At 50.3% G+C, this 22,739-nt stretch overlaps 1 protein-coding gene across 9 annotated transcripts; it reads right to left on the reverse strand.

The window, feature by feature from the left end:
• Window positions 1-1,981: 1,981 nt before the first annotated feature.
• Window positions 1,982-22,356, reverse strand: GPRASP3 (G protein-coupled receptor associated sorting protein family member 3). Of its 9 annotated transcripts, none has more exons than XM_033103711.1 (6): window positions 22,135-22,356; window positions 5,423-5,524; window positions 5,221-5,273; window positions 4,943-5,023; window positions 4,259-4,337; window positions 1,982-3,937 (listed from the first exon to the last, which is right to left on the reverse strand). In XM_033103711.1, exon 6 carries the CDS (start codon window positions 3,632-3,634, stop codon window positions 1,991-1,993), a length of 1,644 nt encoding a protein of 547 aa, XP_032959602.1. In that variant the 5' UTR covers window positions 3,635-3,937; window positions 4,259-4,337; window positions 4,943-5,023; window positions 5,221-5,273; window positions 5,423-5,524; window positions 22,135-22,356; the 3' UTR covers window positions 1,982-1,990. The 9 variants fall into 9 exon arrangements, with proteins under 9 accessions (XP_032959602.1, XP_032959582.1, XP_032959601.1 ...); XM_033103691.1 differs by having other exon boundaries at window positions 4,943-5,039; XM_033103710.1 differs by having other exon boundaries at window positions 5,221-5,318.
• Window positions 22,357-22,739: the final 383 nt, after the last annotated feature.

Below are 22,739 nucleotides of genomic sequence, written 5' to 3' on the forward strand. Positions count from 1 at the left end.
TAAGTGGCAGAATACTATAGTCCTATGTTTGCAAAAGAAGACATTTGTGCATGTTGTTTATTAAGAGGATATGCAATGAAAGATTAGGGACTATGCACCAACTGTTAACACACAGAAAAACACTGAGTCATTCAAAACCCTGTTGCAGATGCATACTTACTGACATGGAAAGACATTCGTGATACACAGTTAGTGGGGGAGAGGAGCAAGTTACACACACTATTTACAGTATGATCTTCTTTTAGTTTCTTAAGTTTGAAAATCTCAATGCATATAACCCAGTATTTTCATACACTGAGACATTCTCTTTAGCTCAGACCAGGGGTTGTAATCCCTACCAAGAGCCTTAGAGAACATAGCCATAGCTCAAAAGTCCTGGGGATGCTTTCTGAACCACACAGACTTTCAGGAAGGTTGAGGCAGCACCCTCTTTCCCAGTTTTCCTGTTCTGTGTTGATGAAGCTGCAGTTATGGGCCTAAATTTCTCCAATTAAGTTTATCCTGTACAGTTTTAGCTGGTACAAATGCACAAAGTGGGTTAATTTACTAGTAAAAGATAGCGCCTTTTGGCCTTTCATGTGACTTCCATATGAAATAGAGAATAAATTATAAATGGTAAAAATAATTACGTTACGATTTTGCAAGGAGGAAGCAAGCAATTATCTTTTTAAATGTAACATGAAGAAATGTACAGTGATTCCAGTTCTTTGGGGGGAAAAGGACATACAGATTGAAAAAGATAAGAAGGACACAAAGCAAATTTCATTTGCTGAAGATTCCAAATTTACATCTTATTATTCATTCAATAGTTTTGGGCACCTACTGTTTTCCAGACACTGCTAGTTCAAATCCATACACTCATCCCCCACTTTTCTCCTGATCTCCAGTAGCCAAGTGCTTCAGGACATGCACATGAGGGGCAAGTAAAGAATTGCAAGACTGGCAGGGACATTACCTACAGCAAACTGAATCACTAAAACCAGTCTATGAGCCTTCAAGGCCTCCACCAAAAAAGTGAGAGGAATGTAAGGCAGAGAGTGAGTGGGGTTTGGTATCAGACAAAACAGCTACGCCACCTGTCTGCTATGGGAATCGAGGAAAAAGTATTTAACCTCCCTGATTCTCATTGGAGGTGATCCAGAATACTGTTATGATAATAACTTAAAAAAACAACAACGAAAACCACCAGTACCTAGGTCACAAGACCATTGTGAGAAGAGGTGGGAAAAAAGAACCTGTAGAATATAGTGCCAACACAGTATCTCACATAACAGCAGGTACTCAGGACATCTTTCCTCCCTACACCTATCTCCTTTCTCTTCTGTGAGATGACTCTGACATAAATGAAACAGCCTAACAATACAAGAGATGTTAATGTAGTAGCAAAATTTTTTTTAAAAAAGGAATATTACATCTTATCAAGGATTCAGGGCCATTTCTGTGTTGTGAAATGAGTTATCTGACGCAGGTAGAATAAAAGAGTAATTTCTTACACTAAACAGCTTATAGCAACCCTTGCCTCCTTTATGCACTGGGAGTGCACATTTCGCAGAGAGAGTGACGGTGTGTGTATGCGTGATTGCACGTACTGTTATCTTGTGTGTGCATTTCCGCAACTAGATTATAAGTCCAAGGGTATTATCTTTTATGTCGTTTGAAGCCACAAATGGATCTAAGCAGATACTAATGAACAAGTTAGCTTACTTAGGATGAACTGGATCACTAACTTCTTAAGTGAAATGTTAAGAAGCGTCCCATCGACACAAGGTAAAAATCAACAGGCGTTTTCAGCTCACGATGGAATAGTCATTTGATACCCCCAATACATCTAGCTCAAAGCTGGAGACTGCCACAACACTGTGTTAAAGATGTAACTCACAATATGCACACTGTAATGAACAAAACATTTTGCAAGGCTCTTTCAGAACAGACAGCCTATCATTAGAGTTTGGAGATTGTTCAAAGTGTTCCCTTTTATTTCTGGCTCATTTTACATTGTCTCAATAATCACTTTAACTTCACGGAAGATGGCCATGAGTGTGTTATAACTCAAGTGATCGACAACTACAATCGAGCCCTTTCTGATATGCTCTTTTATGTTAATAAATATGGCCACGGCACTAACCAGATTGGCCTTTGCTTCTTTCTGGTTGAAGATGAGTTTTAATGCTGCTAATGCCTCTGTATTGATCATGTCTCTGGCTGCAGCTGGGTTCTCAGACAAATTCAACAGTACTTTCAGAACAAGATTTCTGGTTTTACGATTTCCCAGGGACAGCACACGAAAGAGCTCTGAAAAGTAACTGGCAACAATACGGTGATGGTTAGAGTCAGCAGTCAGTTGCCCTAGTATCTTTAATCCAGACTGCTGTCCGGGTGAGTTCAAGGGAAAACACGCCGTTTCCTCACACATATGCTTGACGTGTAATTCAACCTTGCGCTGTCTTTCATCCCCAGAAGGGGGATTCAGAGTAATTACGGCCTTTTTCCTCATTTCAGAGGAAGGAAAACTGAGCAAGCTTTCAATAAGCGTCACCACACCCACCTCATTGATGAACTCTTGGGCAAATGGATGAACATGAATGACCCCCATTGCAATTTGAGCTATTTTATGAATGAGAGGATCAGTAGTTGACTTAAGTAAGGTAACAAGTTTTTCAAATTCCTCAGAATTCATGTAGCATTCCATTTTGCAAGGGCAAGCAAATGGCTTAATCCCATTCGCCTCCCTGAACCTGATTTGGCGTCTAATCTCCTCTATGGTCTGAATGCAAGGGTCAGAACCAAATGGGCACTCAGGGATAGGCTGTGAGCATGGAGGAGTGCTCATGGAAGAGCACACTGCTGCCACAGGCAAAGAATGAGCATTCTCCTCAGCTGAGGCCAGGACAATATATGAAGGAGGCCTTGTCTCAGACGGGACTTGGGATCTAAATCCTAACACTGCTGGGGTTACAGCAGGGGCTTTGGGCCAGATAGTGACCTCAGACCAGTCCTTGGGCCTATTCTTTTCATTAATTTCATCCACAGGCTGGGGCCTAACTATCTTACTCACGGGTCTCGGATTAGGGTCAAAACTAGTTTCGTCTCCATCCCAAAACCAGTTCCCGATAACGTTCTCTTCCTCCTCCTCCTCAGCCCCTGGCCTAGCCTTGCAGCTAGCCCCGGCCACCACAGGCTCCAGCTTCCCAGCACAGGACGGGGGACCAGGATCAGCTCTCTCTTCATCCTTAGCCCTGGAACGATTACCAGTCTCTTCTCCAGTCCAGAACCCGGAACCAACACTGGTCTCCTCCCCAGCCCAGGAGCAGGCACCAATACCAGCCTTATCTTTACGCATGGACCTGGACTCTACACTAGCCTCAGCCACACAACGAAACCGAGATACTCCAGTGGCCGCATCTTCAGCTTTGGGACTGAAATTTGCCAGGGATCCTTCTTTCATCTCAATTACAACCTTGTTCTTAGACACTGCCTTCGTCTCTGCCACTGAATCTGCCTGAGACCCTGCCTTGGCTCCTGCTTTGCCCGGGGTCTTGGCTCCAGGCCTGACTACACCAGCAGCCTCTCTCTTTGCTTCGGCTTCTACACCAGCCTTTTTTGCAGTTTTGGCCTTATTTCTACTCCGAGTCATGGCTGAAGCCCAGTTATATAGGTAGCCCTATACAGTCTTGGCCTTGGCTCTCAACCTGTCCCAGGCAGATGTCTTGACACTCTTTCACTGGGTCAGAGAGAAACTTTGTAGCAAGAGTTAGAGTCAACTGTCGGTTCAGCAGGCATGCAGTCCCCTTGCCAAACACACAGCCTCTGTCACTGATACGGACAGAGGGCAGAGGCACTCAGGCCGAGGGAAGGTGATGGGTCCTGAGAGCAGATCTGTTGAGAGTGGTAATCTTCCGCCACTCCAAGGCCTCCACAGCCACCGCTGGAGATGGACCTGAGGGGGAAGAAAGAAATGGGCTTTGAATCTCTTCCATCTATGCAGGCAGCCACACAGGACATGACAGAGTAGACATGCACTGTGTGGTCGGAGAAGTGGAATCGCAGAAAACTGTTACCTCGTTTTATCCCTTCCACACTCCCACTAACGCCCAACAGTGTCCTGCCCGGGCATTACTACACTCTTTTCTCTGCATTGAATAGTAGCAGGGATGGTGGGAAAGCTTGCTGAAAGGGAGAGAGGCTAAGGCATGCCCAGCCCCCTTGGTATATACACCACTACACTCTACAGGTCTATCCAGGGAGGCCGCACACCAACCTGACTGATCTGGTGCAATTTCCTCCTCCTTCCTTGCTTCCAGTGTTGATAAGCCCTACAGCTGAAATCACAGGCAGACCTAAGGACAAAAACACAGGAGGGATTGGAATTCTGAGTTTTGCTAGGCAGACACGCACTCTGCTTTCTAAACCCAATGCCTGCCCTTTTTCAAATCTAGAGCTCTGGTTATACAGTTGACCCTTGGGGTCGACACGCGGGTTAGAGATGCTAACCTCGCGTGCAGCGGAAAACCCATAGACAACTAAAGTCGGCCCTCAGCACATGTGGATTCCCAACCACAGAGCTGAACCTTGAACAATGAGGGTTTGAACTGCAGTCAGTACAACTGCGTGGGTCCACTGAACTGTGGTCACATGAAAAAAAAATCCACGTGTAAGTGGACCCGCGCAGTTCAAACCCGTGTCGTTGAAGGGTCAACTGTGGAACGACTCTGGCCTCCTTGGTCCTCCTCAGGGCTTCCCTCCCCATTTCCTGGGTATCTATCAATTACCCCATAGGCACAATCCTGGCTCACCCCACACCCATTTCCTATACGCAAATGGGAGGGCAGAGGTGTCTAGAATATTGGAAAACAATGGCTCCTAGATATGATCTGGCCTAAACCGACGTGCCAACAGCCAATTCCCGTCCCCACTCAAGAGGGGTGCTCATGCTCACACTCACCTTGGATCCAAATGGATAGTTTTCGTCCTCTTTCTTAATTACATTCAAAGCGAACAGCTACCTACAGATTTCAACAGGAACCTACAAAGGAACAAACCTATAGACAGACAGAAAGGCCAAGGAAGGGAAACAGAGGAGACTGAGCGGGCCCAACATTCATGACAAGTGTCAAAACATGCTTTCGTAAGTTCAAGGTCATGTTAAACGTCTCCCACCTGTCTGCTCCTCCCAAATGACTCCCCCTCCATTCCCCTAAGACCTGCAGCTTGTCTACTTACACCTCCCAACTCTGAAGTCAGTCATTTTCCCAGCAGAGGCCACATCTCTCTCCCTGAACAAAAATGAGGCGCCAGAGTGGGTAGTGGAAAATACGCAACTGTATTTAGAAAGCAGGCAGTAATGATAATGGGGACGGTTATTTCCACAGCACCCCTGCATGACCCTACCTTTTCCTCTTCTCCATGCATGCATAGATCCTACCTCATTCACCACCTATGCCAGCCAGTCCTCGCAGCAGGGGACCTCTGGAGATGCAGTCCTAACCACCAAAGAACAGTCCTCTAGCTGCAGAAGAGTCACGCCCTACAGAAAGAGGGAGGGGCATTCAGCCAAACACCAGGAAATTATGTTGATAACGGTAGAAAAAAGATCAGGTTAATTAATGGGCAGATACCCAGAATTCAGTTCCTAACATTTGCTTTTCAAGGATCAGGAAATAAGCAAAAAAGTCTCCCAGCTCCCACGGTTCCTCAGGTATCCACCCTCAGGAACTCCACAACATCTGTGGGACTACCTCTGCACCGAAATGACAGGGACTGTGCTGGGAGGCTGGAGATGAGAGTTCAGGTTTCCAGAACCAGCAAGCAAAGAAGCAGAATGACTTCATGCGTTCTAAATTGCTTTTTCCAAAACCTTCCCCTCTATTCTGAACCACCGCCCCGCAGTACCTCAACATATTCAAGTGGGCTGGGACGTCGAGAAAACAGATTCCCCAAGGACAAAGGTGGACTAACAGCACACTCTTTATTTCCATGGACTCCTCCCCCCGCCATTTGCTTGCACTTAATTGTGTGCATCATCTAAATACCTAAGGCAATAAAACTGCTGTCTTAAGAGAAGGGTACACATTTCATTTTTCTTAATCTACCCAGTCAGTACCCCTTTTGCTACCGCGCAGACGGGAGACTGGCACCAATGAGGCCCCTGTGGGAAGGGACAGCACCAAGGACGCGGGCCCCTTTCCAGAATCGGGGCCCGGAGTAGCCAAAGCCCCCGCCCCGGCGCCCTCCATCCCAGCTCCGGCTCAGGGCTCCGCCATTTCTCCCGGAGCAGCCTCCCCCACCGCCCTCTCCCGGAAAGCAGGCTGGGGAGAGGCCGGCATGGATCGCTTCCCCAGGAGTCCAGGGAGCCTCTCAGGCCACCCCTGGACCCTGGGCCGGGCCCCAGCCCGTCGCTGCCGCAGCCTCCGCGCAGGCGTCCCCCGGAGGTGCCCCGGACCCGTTCGCCGCCTCCGCCTCCTCGCCAGGATGCCAGGGGCTGGGCGCGGGTCGTACGCTGGTCGAGAGTGGGGGCCACCGCCCGCGTCCAGAGCACCCCCACTTGCCTTTCCAGGCTCGGGCCCGGGTGGTCGGCCTCCCCTCCTCTCGCACGTCCTCACTCGGATCCTCCCTGCCTTGCGTGCGCACCGAATTGCAAAGAGGCGTCCGGCCCCCGCGCCGCTGCGCCAAACCCGGCAGGGGCTGCGCAGGATGCGGCACGAACCGCTGGCCACGGGGTTGTCGGGAAAGCGGGGCGGAGGGAGGTCGCACCAATGGGCTCGAGGCACGGGCCTCTGCCCGGCGCCCCCGCAGTTCCGACTCGGAGGGGGCGGGTAACGCCCGCCCGCCTCGGTGGACCTCCGCGGCCCCCTGCCGGTACCCCCCACGACGTTTCCGGCCCTATAATCTCTGGGACCCGCGGGCGGGGGTGGGGGTGCAGGATCCGCAGGTCGGGAGCAGCCGCGCCTGAAGCAGCAGCGGGTGGATACAAAGCGCCCCTAGGTGTGTCTGCCCCCCTCCACCTCCACCTCCCCCTTCCTGGCCGCCATCCTTCCTGGACGCTGATGAGAGAGGGGCTGGGAGAATGCTGGCTGGGAGTGAACAGGCCATGGAAGGCCAGACCGACCCTGAGGTCCTGAGGTGCCCCCCCCCAAGTTCTTAAATTGTTCAGGGGGCCAGGGAGGAGAAAATGTGGGGAGGGTTGCCATGGAGGCCTCACCACTGCCCCTCTTCTGAAGGCAGACCTAGACCTGTAACCCTAAGAGAGAATCCACTGCTCTGTGCCCAGAGTTATTTTTGAGGCCACACTGCTTTATTCTCATTCGAAATGCTAACACACGTTGTTGCTGTCACGTCCAGCGCAACAGGGGCAGTGAGGGTGCGAGAAGGCAGCATTGGGTTAGGTTTTAAGAAAGAAAGAAACAGACTTAATGCAGTTAAATCTCAGAAGGCCGGGGTGGGGGGGGTGGGGGGGGGGTCTCACAGTCACCAGAGACTGGAACCCTGAATCGGGCCAACTGGTGGCTTTTATTGATAATTATATAAGGAAGTAGCATTATCTTTTCCACGGTCTGTGAATCTCATACATTATGTCACAAAAGTGAATCAAACCAATTATCTTTGTCCCCAACAGCCGGAGCAGAAAGTCTTGTGATGACTTAGGTGAGGTATGCACCTCCCTGGGGGGGCAAGTCTCTCATGCTGTAACAGTTCCGTTGAGGTAAGTGGAGAGAGCTGATCTTTATTGCCCTCATGACTTCTCACAATCAGGTGAGAGAGGAAAGCCAGAGTCAGCAATGGCTTTTCCCAGGCAGGGGGAAGGGGAAGCAAGGCTTCTTCCCGGATCTTCTGAGGCAGCTCATTGGGGGTCCCCACTCGGTTCTGCCTGTCTTACATTGCATCTCACGTGAGATATCTTACCCGTCTTTGGCTGCAAACCATCTTTTGGGGACCAAACAGAGACATAAGGTGTAAAACACTGAGATAAGCAAAGTCCCAAAAAGGCACAGTCTCACAGACTTTTCTTTCCTCAAGGAAAGACACGGGGGACTATCGGCTAGGGTGCTGTGTGACAACAGTTGCCATTTTGCAGTCCCTACAGTTGCCCAAGAAAGAGGACCTTTCCCTGTCAGGACCCACACCGGGGGTCATACAAACTTCGCTGTCTGTGACCCCACAGTCAGATGTCAGGCACCAGGTAGGGACCGTCCCAGTTCCTCTTCCTGTCCTCCGTCTTGTCTTGCAGTCCCATCCAAGCTCTCATGATCTTTGGCAGTGTGCAAATGTGGCAGGGATTAATTAGAAGCAGTTTAGGTCTCGGCCACTTGCCGTACACACCTGTGTAGCTTATCCATTAGAGCTGTTAACACAGTAATCATACGTGTTGTAAATTCCCTGATAATCACAAAATCTGCATTACATCTCAGTCTGGTTCTGGTTCTTATTCTCTATCCTCGAGCTGTGCCTGTTCTTGTCTTTGGCACACTGTCATGCGAGGGACCCTGCCTGCTCCGCCATTTGTCGTGCGGGGTGGCCTGTGGGGCCTCTAGTACCGCTCCCAAAATAAGAACACAGGATATGGCTAGGCCAAAAAGGAACAACCACGGAGCCATAGATAGGGGAGTCATACCACTATAGTCTCACTGGAGGCTAGATTCACACAACCTGCAACCTGCTGTCTGCTTCTCTGCCTGCCAACCAACCGACTGTCAACCAGTGCAGCCACGGCAGTTACATCAGTGGCTAATTGGCTAACTGGTAACAGCTGATGGTCAATTAGCCATAGCTGACAGCCATCTACTACCCGAGCCAGCACCTTTCCAGGTGAGGCCAAGAGCCTGGAAACTGCTCTCTGAGACTGTCCCCAGACTTCACCCCTACAGGGTCTCGCCTCACAATTTACGTGACAAACATCTTCCGAGAGGGTCCCTGTGTCATATTAGCCTACAGGCACCTACGGACGGAAAGAAACAGTAGTCTTAGGAACCAACAATGGCAAATCCCTTCCATCTGGAAGGATACATGCTAACTTTTTGTCCTGGGAAAGGAGGGTTGCTGCCACTGGCACCTTTCCCGGTTTGTGGTACCAGACCTTTATGACAGTGCTTAGGGTCCCTTGTATAGTTTCAACATGTAACAGAACAGGGGACCCCATAATAGGACATAGTGAGAGCACATAGGTTCCCCACAAAATCATCCCAGTATCGGGACCTCCCTATACTACAGTCACTTGAGGTGGCCACTCAGCCACCACCCCTGGGGTCACTTGCAAATCATGAGTCAAACCGGCCCCCCATGGGGCTATCAGGCCCATCCACCGACAGTGGGGGCTTTTGACCCGCCAGGGCCAAGTCCATTCCTGCCATTCCCCTGCTTTCAGGCATGTGGGTGCTGGCAGCAAAATGTTTCCATTTGTGTCATAGCCTGGCTTTAACAGAGGCTCTCTTGTGGTAACTGGTAATTGAATGGGAGAGCGGCCGTTCGATGTAGCAGAGCTTCTACTGGTGCGGGCCCTCCCTTCCGTGGTCTCTCATTCAGGATGCTCAAGACGTCATCATAGACGCGAGGCCCAGTCATACATCGTGGGAGGGTGTTTTGACAACCAGAGGCCTTGCTTCAAAAGGCCGTTGTAGCGTTCAATCATGCCAGCTACTTGTGGGTTATACGGGGTCTGAAACAGCCATTGCATGTCCATCCTGACAACCCAGCGCTGCACTTCTTGTCCCGTAAAATGGGTACCCCTGTCACTTTCAATGACTTGGGGGCACCCATAGAGGGTGCACAGCCGTGTAAGAGCGACCACTGTATGCTGCTGATCCGCAGCCAGACACGGCCAAGCAAACATCAACCCCATAGCAGTGTCCACCGCTGTGAACGCATATATCGCATTGCGGCTTAGCCAGGGGTCCAATGAAATCCACTTGCCAGCGAATGAGGGGCACCCTCCCTTGTATAATCTGCCGTGTCTCCCAGGGGAGCCTCCGCCTTTGGGGGTTGTCCTGGGCACAGACGGCACAATCATAGCAGGCATCTGCTATTTCCTGCCATTTCAAAGGCAGACCCCAGTGTCTGCTCACCTGCCACATGGTTCGGCTTCCGGGGTGCTGCAATTTCCTATGCAGCCAATGGGCCACATCAGTGGCAGGGGCCTGTTCTGACCATCGGACCCGTTCTAGGGCATCTGCTTCATCATTACCTGGGGACACTAAGGGGGAGTGACCTGTGACATACATTAGATTCACCTTTCTCTGCACTAGGTCCTCGAGGTCTTGCCACATGACTTGACCCCACAGTGGACGGTGTTCTACCAACCAGTTTCCGTTTCCACATATGGAGCCACAACATTAGGCCCCAGAACATCACCCAGCTGTCAGTACAAATACCTAGGGGCCCGGGCTCGTGGCTGATTATCATCCACACAGCCCGTAGCTCAGCCCACTGGCTACTTTGGCCCGTCCCAGTATCAAACCAAATGGTGTCTGTTTTGGGCTGCACACCAATAGCTGTCCAAACGGCTGCAGCTCCTTGGCTAGAACCATCAGTAAACCAGGCATCCTCAGGTACTGGGGACTGTCCTTCTTTATAGGGCGAGGGCTCCAAGTCCTCCCTTCTAGGCAGAGCGCTTGGCTCAGCCTGGGCTACAATCTCCACAGGCCCCAGGACCTGTTGTAGCTCTGTGCTCAAAGGGCTTGAACTAAGGGTGCTATGTTGCTCCAAGTAGGCACCCCACTTGGCGAGGGTGGTGGTGTGTGCCACCCCGTTTTGGGTCCCTGGGTCCATGTACAGACCCACCCCTGGACGGGATAGTTGTTCGAACCAACGCCCGTGCTGTTCCTGTGATGGCTTCTGTGGCCACTAGGGCTGCGTACACAGCAGCCAGCTGTTTCTCTATTAGAGAGTAGCGGACCTCCACTCCTTTCCACAATTGGGACCAAAATCCCACTGGCAACCGGAGATGCTCCTGCCATTGCCAGAGGCCCCAACCCTACCACTCCTGGGTTACCTGAACATCAAGTTCAAATGGGCGGCCAGGGTCCACTACTTGCAGAACCGGTGCCTGCTGCACTGCCCGTTTCATGGCAACAAAGACTTGCTCTATAGCCTCTGTCCAATCCCATGAGGCCCCCTTTTCCATCATGTTATAAAAGGGCCTTGCCATTTGTGCTAAATGGGGTACAAACGCCTGCCAATATCCTAGCAGACCCAAATATGTCTGCAGTTGGGAGACCTTGGTTGGCTGGGGAAAGGGTTGTATTTTGTCAATAATTGCCTCAGGTATGACCTTTGTCTTACCCGACCACACAATACCCAAAAACTTGACGGATAAGGCAGGGCCTTGGACCTTTTCCTCATTCACTGCCAGCGACTTGACTTCAGGTGTCAGAGAAGAGAGGGACCTGCTTGCTCTATATCTGAAAGATAATCAAATGTTAATAAAATGTCATCAACATAATGAAACAAGGCCACAGAGGACAGGTGATCACACTGTGCCAAATCCTGGGCTACGAGCCTGTGGCAGATAGTGGGGCTGTGCAAGTATCCTTGTGGAAGGACTTGAAAAGTCCACTGCCGTCCGTCCCAAGTAAAAGCAAACTGCTCTTGACACTCGGGTGCAATGTCAATGGAGAAAAAAGCATTGGCCAAGTCCACTACATAGTGATATGTTCCCACGCAGTCAGACGATCCATCAAATCGTGTATTGAAGGTACTGCCGCGTGCAAAGGTGGTGTCACCTTATTTAACTCCCTGTAGTCCACAGTCATTCGCCAGGTCCCATCTGGCTTCTTGACAGGCCATACTGGGGAGTTAAAGGGACTGTGCGTCGGCCTCACAACATGTTCCTTCTCTAATTCCAATATTGTATGACCAATCTCCTCCTGCCCTCCTGGCAGGCGGTACTGTCGCACTGTAACCTCGCGCCAGGGCTGTGGCAACACCTGAGGAGGGTGGTGAGCATGCCCGCATGTCACCGCTTTCACCACCTGGATCCGGAGACGGAACTCCTACCGACGTCTGTAAGCTGAGGCCATGTAGCACGTCCACCCCTAGAATATACTCTGGAACGGGGGAGACATAAACCTTGTAGGTACGAGGGGGAAGCCTTCCTATACCCAGTGGTAAGGAAACAGCTTTCACAGTCACAGTCTTTCCCCCGTAGCCATCAATGCAGATTGCTGTTTCAGGGAACAGTTCTGGGTTCCCATAAACAAGACTGCAGTCTGCGTCTGTGTCAACTAGGGCCAAAACCCTCTGCACATTAGAAGGGGACCAATGTATGGACAGTTCCACATGGGGCCTCCGGTCCCTGCTCGTCCCCTCTGACTGGGTACCTTGGCCTTACCCCTAATCAAGTTGAAAGGAGTCGGCCTCAAGCAGCTGCATGAAGTCCTGGAGGGACATGGGTCGCGCTTTCCCAGACTTCTCCTTTAGGCTTCTCCGGAATTGCTGTTCCGGATGCAACTATTTCCAAAGTTCCAGCAGGAGTGCATTGGGTTGTCAGTCTATTTTTTCCCGATCAACTCCTGCTGCCACGAGATCACGCCACATCTGTGCGCATGTTACTCTCTGAGGCCCGCAACCTCGCCCCTTTACTTTTGATTTGGCTTCCAGGTCTCAACTGCATGGACCTCCTGTCTTAACTTCCTTTGCCTCCAGCTTTCAACATCCCCTAGGGTGGCCATGGCAGTTTTAACTTCATGGATCCGTCGCCCCACATAGGGCCTAAGAATGGCAACCAAGGATCCAAAAGCACTCTCAGGTGCAGTATCCAAAACCAGATCTCTCATGCTTGCTGTAAAAAGCTCGTCATCCAGCCCCTGCATATCAGGATTGAAAATAGCATGTCTCATACCCATTTCACGGATGATTTGAGTAAGTTCCGTATATGACTGCCATTGTCTCACAGTGTCTGGCAGCTCGCCAGCCTGTCCCCAAACTGTGTGTACCGCAGCAGTGAGCCACTCCATTAGAGAGTGGTTGCCCTTGGTTTGGGCCAACCTATGGTAGTTCTGTAACCTTTGTTGCAGGGATGGATGCACTATCATAAAGGCTAGCTTTTCCATCTCGCCTGGTGAGCAGAGAATGTTGTTTGGTCAATCATACCATAAACGTAATAGCCAAGCCGAGACTGACTCTCCAGGGCGCTGTCGGTACTGCCTCCCCAGCTCCTGCAACTCATTGGGAGTGTAAGGGGTGTAGGTTGTGAACTCAGTCACAGCTGGGTTGCCTGTAGCAAAGCCCCCGGGGCCCAAAGGTTGCTCACATTTTACCTTTTGCTTCAAGATTGGCCGGGCTTGGGGGTTGGGAGCTACATTGTCTCCACTTGCTTCCTCCACCTCTGCATCAGAGTCTCCACTCTGGGGCCCCTCTTCTAACAGGCGGACCCGAGCTTCTAGCGCATCCAACTGGGACACCTGGTGCAGCACCTGGGCCATTTCATTAAGCGCACTTTCCGTGTTGAGACTCAAGGCCGTGACGAACATCCGGCCCACACGGCCAGCTGTAGCCTTCGCCTCGTCCAGGCAACTGCTCAGCCAGAGCCTGCAGGGCTCTCTCCACACTGGCTGGAGAGCCATCCATGTCTTTCCACCCCTCGTTGGGGGTCCAAATCCTGAGAATATTGGCCACCGGGCACCACACACTGTGTGGGGGCCATCTGTCCTCCTGCCCAGAGTCAGACTCCATTTCTACCTGGCTGGAATCTTGCTCGCCACCCCAGGTGTCCGATTGGGTGGAGGCCTCAGTGTAAGATGTCTGCAACCCTCGGAGCCTATAGCAGCAGCCCACCAAAAAGCTGGTGATGCCTACTATGGCCAACAGGGCGGCATGCCATCTGGAGGCTCGAGAGGACCACTGATTCACCGAGGGGTCACTTCTCTCCCAGGCAGACTGCGCTCCCCGTCTCTGGTGCTGCTCCTCATGGGCTTCCCAAGACTGATTGTTCACATGCACAAACTGCTCCACCATCCTTCGGAGAGTTTTGGACGGCACCATACCTTGCTCTCTGTGCCATTTGTTGTGTGAGGCGGCATGCGGGTTCTCTGCTCCCGCTCCCCACATAAGAACACACGATACAGCTAGGCCAAAAAGGAACACCCACAGAGCCATAGGTAGGGGAGTCACACCACTATCATCTCACTGGCAGCACTATAGTCTCACTGGAGGCTGGATTCACATGACCTACAACCTGCTATTGGCTTCTCTGCCTGCCAACCAACCGACTGTCAACCAGCGCAGCCGCAGCAGTTGTATCAGCGGCTAATTGGCTAACTGGTTACAGCTGATGTCCATCCAGTCATAGTTGATGGCCATTTACTACCTCAGCCAGCACCTTTCCACGTGAGGCTGAGAGCCTGGAAATTGCTCTCTGGGGCTCTGTCCCCACACAAGCCTTATAACTTTTGTTGAAAGCTGGATATGATGTGTTGGGTAACAGGAACTGAGGTAAACAGACCCTTAGAGAGAAGTTTTGCGTTAGCTGGTTAGCAGTTGGGCTGTGTGTAATGTTTGTTGTAGCTGTAGTTGCCGGGGTCTTCAAATTCCTCTGGTGTCCTTATTTTTGTCTCCCCTCTTAGCTTTGGGCTTCCCTAATTACCCCTTGCACAGACAGTGTGCGTGCTGCAGCTCTTTTAGCGGTACTGCACTGCTATTACACTGGAGGCTTGTGACAAGGTAAAAACGTGCGGAGAAGAAGTATTCTATAATCTTACAATTAAATCCCAGGCTTTTGTGGGTCTGTGTCCCTAGGCTGTGACCTTCACAAGTGTCTCTTAGCTTCTTTCTCCTCCTTATGTGAAAATGGAAGGCTAGAGTGGGCTGGATAGGAAGAATGCCCTTCCCTCAGCTGGGATAAGGCTCTGGCAAAGTCTTTTCCCCTGCGGAGTGGGCCTCTGTCACGGAAAAGGCTCGGGGTGTATTTCACAAGAGCACAATTCCCCTCCCACTGCCGGACCAACTACGGGATCTGCCTGGGATCTTCACTGGGAGAATCTGCTGGAGTTCCCATATTTAAAGCCCACTAAACCTCTAAGACTGCAGGTCGGGTTTCTCACTCTCCCACTATTCCACAGTCAGCTTCCAGCAGTTTGTCAAAATTACCGTTTAAGTCTTCTCACCTGTTTCTGTCTCTAGCTGTTTCTGCTCTATGTAAGGAGAGATAGGTTGTGACTCTCCAGATTTGTCTTTTCTCCAGAATTTGGGGTGTTCATTTGCCCTGTGACCTCAGCTCTCTGATGGGTCTAAGGTTAGTCACTGATTCTGTTTGTTCAGCTTTCTTCCAGGTTATAAGTACAGGAGCAATGTCTTCCAAGCTCTTTACATGTCAGAACTGAAACTAGAAATCTGGCCTGGCCTATGGATTTTAACTGGGTAGCTAAAGATCAGTGAGTGTTAAGCTTTTGTCCTCTTATTTGCAGCTGAACTTTAGATCTGGGAATAAAGCTGCCCTAGAAATGCTAGCTGCTCCATAATTATTAGTCCTTTACTCTCCCAGGTGTAGAAATATGTGTGTGGCTCGCACACCCTGGCATATCAGCCTCCAAATTCTTAACCTGGAGTGCAGATTAAAATTCCGACTTCCTGAATCAAAGTTCCTTGTGGTGAGGTCGCAGCAGCTGTGACCTAACAGTAGGGGAAGAAAGTCACCTGTCACCACCAGCACCGACAGTCAGTTCACTATACTACTAGGTGCTTGCTTAGACTAGAGTAACCACTTTCTGAGCCTCGGAAGCGCTTTCTAAAAGGAGGCTGCATGGTACAGTTGGGGCTCTCTCCTCTGGGCTCTGCTCTGGGACTTGGCCAGACTTCAGAGCCAGGCAGTCCAAAGTTGGAATAGAGACTTTGCCCCTACGTATTTGTGTCACTTTGGAAAAGGTACTCCATGTCCCCCACAGGATTCTCGTGCACACTGAATGAGAAACTATCCGATATTCTGAAATACCTGTATGTATCAGGTCTCTCTAGTTCCCTTTAAAATTGTGATCTAGTCATATTATGGGGTAGGTTGGGGTCAGTAGGAAAGAGTAGATGAGAACTCCGTGGTGGCTTTTAGAGGTCACAAAAGCTAAGACATTGCCACTGTGTTCTTTGTCACTGTCACCTCAGTGCTCTGTATACTGTTCTGCTTCCCATAATTATGAAAAGAACATCATCTTTGCGTAAATATGTCCCCCTCTTCCTCCTCTTCCTCCTCCTCCTCGTCGTAGTCACGTACCACAGGGGGCCTGATCCTGGTTCCAGGGGTCAGTCTGCTTGGCCTCGGGGTAATCCATCCCCTTGGTACTCTCTGGTTCAGGAAGGGGTGGTGATCTAACCCTGCTCAATGGGGCATTAGGAGAAGACTGCAGGACTTCTGAGGAAAGTGTTCTCACTCATAAGAAAAGGCCATCGGGAAAGATTGTCTCCTTTTCATCCTCAGGAACTTGCTTGTGTCCTAGAATTATTGTGGCCATCAGGCTTCCAGCCTTAGGATGGAGGCTGATACTGTGAATGGCAGCAGGAGGAGATGGAAAAACAGCTGAGTCCTTAGCTGAATCAAACAACCATCGAGGCCTCAGTACTTCCAGTCTGTGGATAATAAATTTCCTTATTCAGTTAGTTTTAGTTAAGTTCCTTGTTATATGAAAATGGAACAAACTTAAATGACATGTATGTTCAGGCACAAAACAACTCATCAGTGAGTACCAGTCCCTGACTTTTGTCTGTCAGTAAGCACCTACCTCTTAAAACCAGTGGCAGAGCTCATGTTCCCAGGTGAAAGGAAAAAATGTAGATTCTGAACGCCTTGCCTAATGAATGACTGCCAGAGGTCTGACAGCGGTGATTGGCTTCTGTTGTAGACTGAAAAGGAAAGCTTCAGGCAGAAAACCCAGATCCTTACCTTTCTAGGGGGTTCAGAGGTACATTAAATACTTGAGCTCCTAGATAAGCCTGGTTTCAGTTCGCAGAGTCATTGTGTGAAAGTGCACCCTTATGAAATGTCCATAATGTAAAGATATCAGAGCTATCTGCTTTCAATTCAAGGGGCTGTACTGAGGTTGAGAAAGATAAATTCATAGTGTCAACAGTTAGAAAGGTTGGAGAACTTTCCCCGGGCGTACTGCACCAAACAACACAGGCGTCAAAAGAGGTGTATATTTGGGATTTATGAAGAGCTGGGATTTTGCCAGTACAGTGGATCCAGGCACTACAGGACACGGTAGGTGTGGGGACAGAGCCAGGAGTGCAGTTTCTAGGCTCTCGGCCTCACATGGAAAGGTGCTGGCTCAGGTAGTAAATGGCCATCAACTGTGGCTAGTTGGCCGTCAGCTGTAACCAGTGAGCCATTGGCCACTAATATAACTGCAGTGGCTACCCTAGCAGAAAAATGGGGGCTAGCAAGAAGATGGTGGCTGGCAAGCGCGGATTGCAGTTAGCACAGCAGATTGCAGCTAGCAAGTGAGGATGGCTGGCAGAGAGAAGTGAACGGCAGGTTCCGGACAGTGTGGCTCCTGCTTTCTGTGTCTCCAACCCAGCCACCAGTGAGAATATAATGCTATTATTACCCTATCTATGGCTCCGTGGGTGTTCCTTTTTGGCCTCACCATGTCCTGCGTTCTTATGTGGGGAGCGGGACCAGAGACCCTGCATGACACCCTGCATGACACTAGGCCAGTAGTAAAAATGATGGACTGCAATGGACAATTAAGTTGGGAAGGAAGGAAAAGTTGGAGTAGTTTGATACACTAGGAGAACGGGGTAAGAGACAGGAGGTCTGATACACTCCGGTTTAAGTATCTTTTTGATGAGTAACACACTTTGCTATAAGGTATAAAGAACAGAAAATCTGAGGAAGATAGTGACAGTGACAATGGCAGCTTTTAGTGACCATTAACACTAGAGGGATATAGATGTAGCCTAATGGTGAGATTGCAACTACAAAGGCTTCAGTCTCAGCTCTTCTGTTAACCAACTCAGTGAGCTTGGCCAAGTTACTTAACCAGTCTGTGCCCCAGCTTCCCCACATCAAGAACGGAGACAACAACGGCATCTACTCCATAAGTTTGTTTTGAGGATTAAATAAGTCAATGCATTTAGAAGAGCATCTGGTACACGTAAAGCACCCAATAAATTTTAATATCAACGGTAGTTACTATCATAAGCAGTAAAAGGCTCAGGTGTTGCTGTCAGACAGAAGGGTTTGATTTACACTTCCAGAGTCCAAGTTTCTCCCTCTGTGCTACCTGTCCCTCAACACTAGTTCTGTCTATTTCATGAAAACAAAACAAACAAAAAAACCCACGAAAAACAAAGAACAAAAAACAAAAAACCCGACTCTAGTACATGGTATAAACAAACAAATGCTAAAATCGGAGATAATAAAATACTGTGTAAGTATACAGGAGGGAGGAATTACTTCCTACCAAGGGGCAAAGAGTAAGGGTGAGGGTGTCAGAAAGACTTCAAACACACCTAGCATTTGAGCTGAGCCTAAAAGGATGAGTATGTTTCCCGTAGGCAGAGAACGATTGTGAGAGCACTGAAGATTGAGTGAACAGTGTGGGAAAAGGCACGGAAGTAGTCAAGCAGAGGGGATAGTTGGGCTGGGAAATAGCAGGAGAGTCCAGTGTGGCCTGAGTGCAGGCAAAGTGGAGCAGGGCTTGGACAAGGGTGAGGCACCTGAGAGGGAGTGCCTCCTGAAACTGTGTGTCCTTATCTCATTCCAGCCCCCACCCTGACTTGGAAGGATGTGTTGGGAGGTGGAGACAGAAAGGTGGGATTGTATGGAAGGGTGCAGGGCCTTGAAACCCTGCATAGGGAACCTGGTGGTCTCCTATAGAGGTGATCCCACTGAAGGCTGCACTTTGGAAACTGGGGGCAGAGAGTGTCAGTGGGTGCTAATCGTCCGGCAAGGCTGTAAGAAGATACCTTTCCTTCATTCATGACTGGAGAGATGACAATTCCACTCTTAACTTTATCCCCACCCAGGCAGCAACATTTTAGGTCAAATGACATCTGAATGGACCCTGATATTTATTCCATGAGCTAGCCCGTAATATTTATCCAGAAAGGGGACAGAAACAAAACAGCCATATGAGTGATGAGGTCTTTACTTCATCTACACTCCAGAAAAAAATGAGGGATGATCCTGGCCTAGGAGTGATCAGAACAAAAATAATCACCTTCTTTCTTGGACACACACACACACACACCAGTCACCCCGCCCTCTGGCTGAGACGTTAAAAACCCACAGATCTGCTTCGGGATGCCCATGGGACTTAGAGGTATCCGGCTAGGCCACAATGTGAAGGTCCCCAAATATAAATGCAGAACCCCCAGCAGGACTTCTAACCTGAGGGAGCTCTGATAAGGAAAAAAAAAAAATGATAGAGGATTTAAATAATCATCTAAATGCAGGGATATGTCACATAGGCTACTTTTTCACCCATAATATACGGGTGGGCTCTACCTCCTTCACTTTATTGTTTATGTATGATGCACAGGATCAGAGGTAGGTTTACAGATATTAATCTAGGGGTTTCTCCTAAAAATAGGGATGCATGGCACCATTGTTGCGACATCAGTTCTTTGACATCAACCACCTGAAGGTAGCATCAGACTCCACAGATTTAAAGGGGCAGTCCCCAACAATACTGTCCCCCTTCAGATAAGATGCCAGTTACAAGTCTTGGGGGGCCACCCATACTTCTGACTGACCAGTTATAAATTCAGCGGTTCCCATGACCCCCTCAGATTTGATAATTTCCTAGAACAATTCACAGAATTCCCTAAAAGTGCTGTTCTTCGAATTATAGTTTTATTATAAAGGATACACATAGGACAAGGTCTGGAAGGGTCTTAGACACACAGCTGTCATGCCCTCTTCCCATGGGTTCAGGGCATATCCCCCTGCCCAGATATCATTGTGTTTACGAACCAGGAAGCTCCACAAAGCCCAGGGATTCTTTTTACTGGGGATTTCATATGTAAGCACAATTAAATCAGTGGCCACCTGACTGAACCCCAAATCCAGCCCTCCTTCCTGCAGTGGCCAAAGTTCCAACTCTAATCAAGTGGTTGGTCCTTCTGGTGACCAGGCCCCATCATGAGGACATCTAAGGGCCCACCAGAGATCGGTTCATTAGCATAACAAAGACACTCCTATCACTCAAGGATTCCCGAGGTTTTTTGAAACTGTGCCAGGAACCAGGGAGAAAGGCTAGATCTATTCTTTCTATACCACACCACGTTTGAGGTATTTGTTCTCCTATGTCAAACTCTAAAAACACACAGACACAGACCAGAGACAACAGAGCTTGAGTGGAAAGACCGCAACCTGAACATTGGCCCCCACACTTAGATCACCTTAATTCTGGAGTGTGGAGGAAAGACGATAACCAAAGAGGCAGGGGTAAGAGAGGAGGAGGTAGTCCTAGGCCTCAGTCTGTAATTTTACCCCACATACCCACTGTTCAATCCTAGCTTTTCAATGTAAGCAGGAGGGCCTGAAGTCGTATTACAGCAGCGTTTCAGCCTATACTGAGGATAAAAATAAGGATGTGAGAAGTGTGGACGGAAAAGGGGCCACGTGTTAAACCTGACAAGCTCAGGAGAACTGAAAATAACCACATAGGATGGCGTGAACATAAACATTCCTAACTAAGGTGGGCCATGGCGGGAAGTCACATCCTTGGCCTGTAGCTTCCTTGACAAAGGTCAATCTTGACCTTAAGTGAGCCTATCTGTGGTCTTTTTACATCTAAGATACCATACCCTTGGAATGTCAGAGTAATCCCTTTTTCCGGACCCCCCAGGGGGCACAACCCAGCACACCAGAGCAGGAAACTACAAAATCCCCCACTGTTATCTCGTTCCCCAAATACCATCTCTAGGTGCTGTAAAATGCTATTATCTATCCTGTACCCACCAATGTGAAAAAAACATGTGTCTCTCCACTTTGCTCTTTATCCAATCCCAGAGATTTCCCCACTTTGCTTTCTCTCACCCTCTTGATCTACAACCAATGGATTTCATGTAACCTTCCTCCTTTGATTCTAATGTATAAAATAAGTTGCAAAACGGCCATTTTCCGGAGCATTTTCTCAGTCCGAGACTTTGCTTCCCGGCAATTGTCGTCAGTTTGGCTCAGATAAACTCTTATAAGCTTTCTCTTAGACTGGATGTTTTTTCGTTGACTGTAGTAGGTTAGGGAAAGGAACTACTTCCGAGGGACACTTTCCTAAACTGCCTTAGTAGCCAGCCTTGGGGCATCAGGGGGGTAATATTCTGTTAGAGAGAGGACAAGGACTTACCAAGGGCTGCTACCTAGGATGAGAACACGGGGAAGAGCCCTAAGAATCGGAGAGAGAGCAAAACACGGAAGAGAGCAAAGTGTCTGCAGAGGGGAACCTATGAGACCAGGCATAAAGCAGTTTCTGCAGGTGTTTCCCAGAAAGAGCCTGCCCTGCCACCCAGAAATGAAAAGGGAGGGAGCCTCAAACGGAGTCGCCCCAGATGGGAGGGAGCTGCTGCCTGGGGCTGAGATCCAGAGATCCTCTTGGGGGATGAGAAGCTTGGCGGTATCCCAATGAGAAATCCTCCGTGAAGGGCCCACCGCATCTAGGTTCCCTCCTCCTGAGTCTGTCAGCCTCCCTCTTCCCTAGAGCTGCCCAGATTTGGGTTCGTTCCTCTCTCGCATCTCAAGGCAGCTGGAGCCTGGGAGCATAAGGCAGGCGTATTCTCCCCTCCTTCGCCCCCACCCTACCCCAATTCTGAGCCGGTCTCAGCCATCCCCATCGTCAGGAACAGACAGACCGCGTAGAGAGTGAGTGGCGAACAGATGGGAGGACAGGGGTGTGCGCAAGGTCCCATCCTCACACGTGCTTTTCCAGAGCCAGTGGCATCACTGGTTTACACGAATTGGGCGTCCACGAAGGTCACTTCACCGCTTCCTCTCTCTGGGCTTCCCTGAAGCCAACTCCCTCCATGTGTCGTCCACCTCCCCCACCCACACCTAGAAACGCAGACTGAAAGACCGCTGTGCCGGGAGCGGGGAGCGGGGGCGGGTGGGGGGCGTTCAGAAGGCAGGAGGGGGCGGGAGGGGCCGAGCCACTTACTGCACCCGGATCTAGTCTCAGCCACCACGTCCCCGCGGATGCCATTTCGGGGCCTCGCACCCACCTGGTCCGCCAGCGAGCGATCGCCGCTTCTCTCCGCGTGTGCCTCCCGCAGGATGACTTCCTGCCTCTTGAGCTCCGGGCAACAGGCAGACCCTGCTAAGACGCTCGCGACCGGCCGCGGGATTGTTTCCTCTACCAACAAATGCTGCAGCTCGGGCCGCTCGAGAGAGTAGTTTCCAGGCTAGTGCGGCGTGGCGAAACACCCCCCCCACACACACACACACACACACGCACCCTACCTAGCTACCTCACACCTGCACACCCTACCGAGCACCCTACCACTCCTCCCGCCGCAGTGGGCCAGTCGTCACGCGTACGTCCTTCCCGTCTCTTTTGCGTGGGACGCACCTCGAGGCCCGCCCAACGGAGGGCGTGGTCACGTGACCCACCGTCGGCCCACGTGACCTCGCGGGCAGCCTGGCTGCCACAGCCCTGCAGCACCCGGGACAGAAACTTCTGCTTGTGAGGTTGAGCTGCCTGCTAGCAGAACCTGCAGCTCCTGACCGTGGCGAAGACCGGGAGCTGAAGGAAGGCGGGGTAGGGAGCCCGCGCTTCCAGCCCGAGGCCTGGCCTTTGCCCTGTAGGAGCCCAGCGATGGCGGGGGAA

This window comes from Rhinolophus ferrumequinum, chromosome X (genome assembly GCF_004115265.2).
Source record: "Rhinolophus ferrumequinum isolate MPI-CBG mRhiFer1 chromosome X, mRhiFer1_v1.p, whole genome shotgun sequence".
NCBI lineage: Eukaryota > Metazoa > Chordata > Mammalia > Chiroptera > Rhinolophidae > Rhinolophus > Rhinolophus ferrumequinum.

What these genes read in the sequence shown, in the direction of transcription:
- GPRASP3 (XM_033103699.1), bottom strand. Translation starts at nt 3,634, where the DNA reads ATGACTCGGAGTAGAAATAAGGCCAAAACTGCAAAAAAGGCTGGTGTA.